Raw genomic sequence first — 1,178 nt, 5'->3', positions numbered from 1 at the left:
CCCCCCCCCCCCCCCCTCTGCCCCCAATTAAAAGACTGTTCTCGTGTGTTTCCATTAGACAGTGAAACGTGTTTTAAAAAGGTGTTATTGTCTTCTGACCAGGGGCTTTTGGGGTTTGCACTGGTTGGGTTTAGGGGGGTTGTCCCGGCTGGTGCTCCGGTGTTATCCCTGCGAGGTTGGTGAGGGGCTGGAATGGAATTCCCAGAGAAGCTGTGGCTGCCCCATCCCTGCGACTGCCCTAGGAAAGGCTGGACGGGGCTTGGAGCAACCTGGGATAGTGGGGGGTGTCCAAAGGAATTGGGGCCGGGAGGGGGACAGCGGGAACTGTGTCTCCAGAGTGAGAGAATCCAGGGAATCCCGCGGGAAGGGACGCAGGGATGGGGAAATCCCGGCCTGGGGCGACCTGTAGCTGAGAATACTTTCGCCCGCGCGATCATTTTTAATCCCTGTTCAGCCCAAAGAAGGGCATTTTCTCCCTTCGATACACGGGGGAAAGAGCTCTTTGGGTTTATTACCGTTAATTATCCCTTTATTTCCCTGTCTCCCATGGTACAGTCCCCCCGTCGTCCCCCCCCATTCCGCCGCCCGCGATGGTACAGCCCGCTGGCGCGCGCCGATTACGTAAACGCCCGGCGCCCGCGCGTCGGCCGCGCCACCCGGAAGCGCTTTGGCGGCAGAGGCGGTGTCTCGTGCGGCCGGTTTTGTTCGCGGCCGGACCCGCCGCGGGGGCTCACGCGCGCCTCCCGCGGGGGATCTCCCCCCGCGCCGCCACCCGAGCGGCCCCATGGCCTTCAACTTCGGCGCGACGGCGGGAGCCGGGGCCGCCAACCCGAGCGGTGAGCGCAGGGGGAGCGGGGCGGGGCGGGGTCGGGAGGGGCGGGGGGAGCCGGGCGGCGGGCAGCGCGCGCCCCCCCTCCGGCCAATGGGAACCGCGGCGCGTGCCCCTCGGCCAATGAGATCCTCGGCCCGCTCAGCGGCCCGCGCGTGCCCCCCCGCCAATAAGGAACGGCCACCGGCAGCACGTGCGCCCCCGGCTTTGAGAACCGCACGTGCCCCGCACGCGATAGGGACCGTGGTGACGGCCCGCGCGCGCCCCCCCGCCAATGGGAACCGCAGCCGCCTCAGAGCCCACGCGCGCCCCCCTTCCAATGGGAACCGCGGTGGCGGACCGCGCGTGC

At 67.8% G+C, this 1,178-nt stretch overlaps 1 protein-coding gene across 2 annotated transcripts in view; it reads left to right on the top strand.

The window, feature by feature from the left end:
• Window positions 1-695: 695 nt before the first annotated feature.
• The window catches only part of NUP54 (nucleoporin 54), an 11,865-nt gene continuing 11,382 nt past the window's right edge, over window positions 696-1,178 (top strand). Inside the window, exon 1 of one of the 2 annotated variants that reach the window (XM_027668176.1) lies at window positions 696-836. In XM_027668176.1, the coding sequence (XP_027523977.1) occupies window positions 785-836 (52 nt within the window). In that variant the 5' untranslated portion in view covers window positions 696-784. The remainder of the gene's footprint in view (window positions 837-1,178) is intronic. The other variant, XM_027668177.1, reaches the window with a different exon arrangement.

The sequence above is a fragment of the Corapipo altera genome, unplaced genomic scaffold, assembly GCF_003945725.1.
Source record: "Corapipo altera isolate COAL_440 unplaced genomic scaffold, ASM394572v1 214, whole genome shotgun sequence".
Lineage (NCBI taxonomy): Eukaryota > Metazoa > Chordata > Aves > Passeriformes > Pipridae > Corapipo > Corapipo altera.
This window is presented reverse-complemented; position numbering and strand designations above follow the sequence as displayed.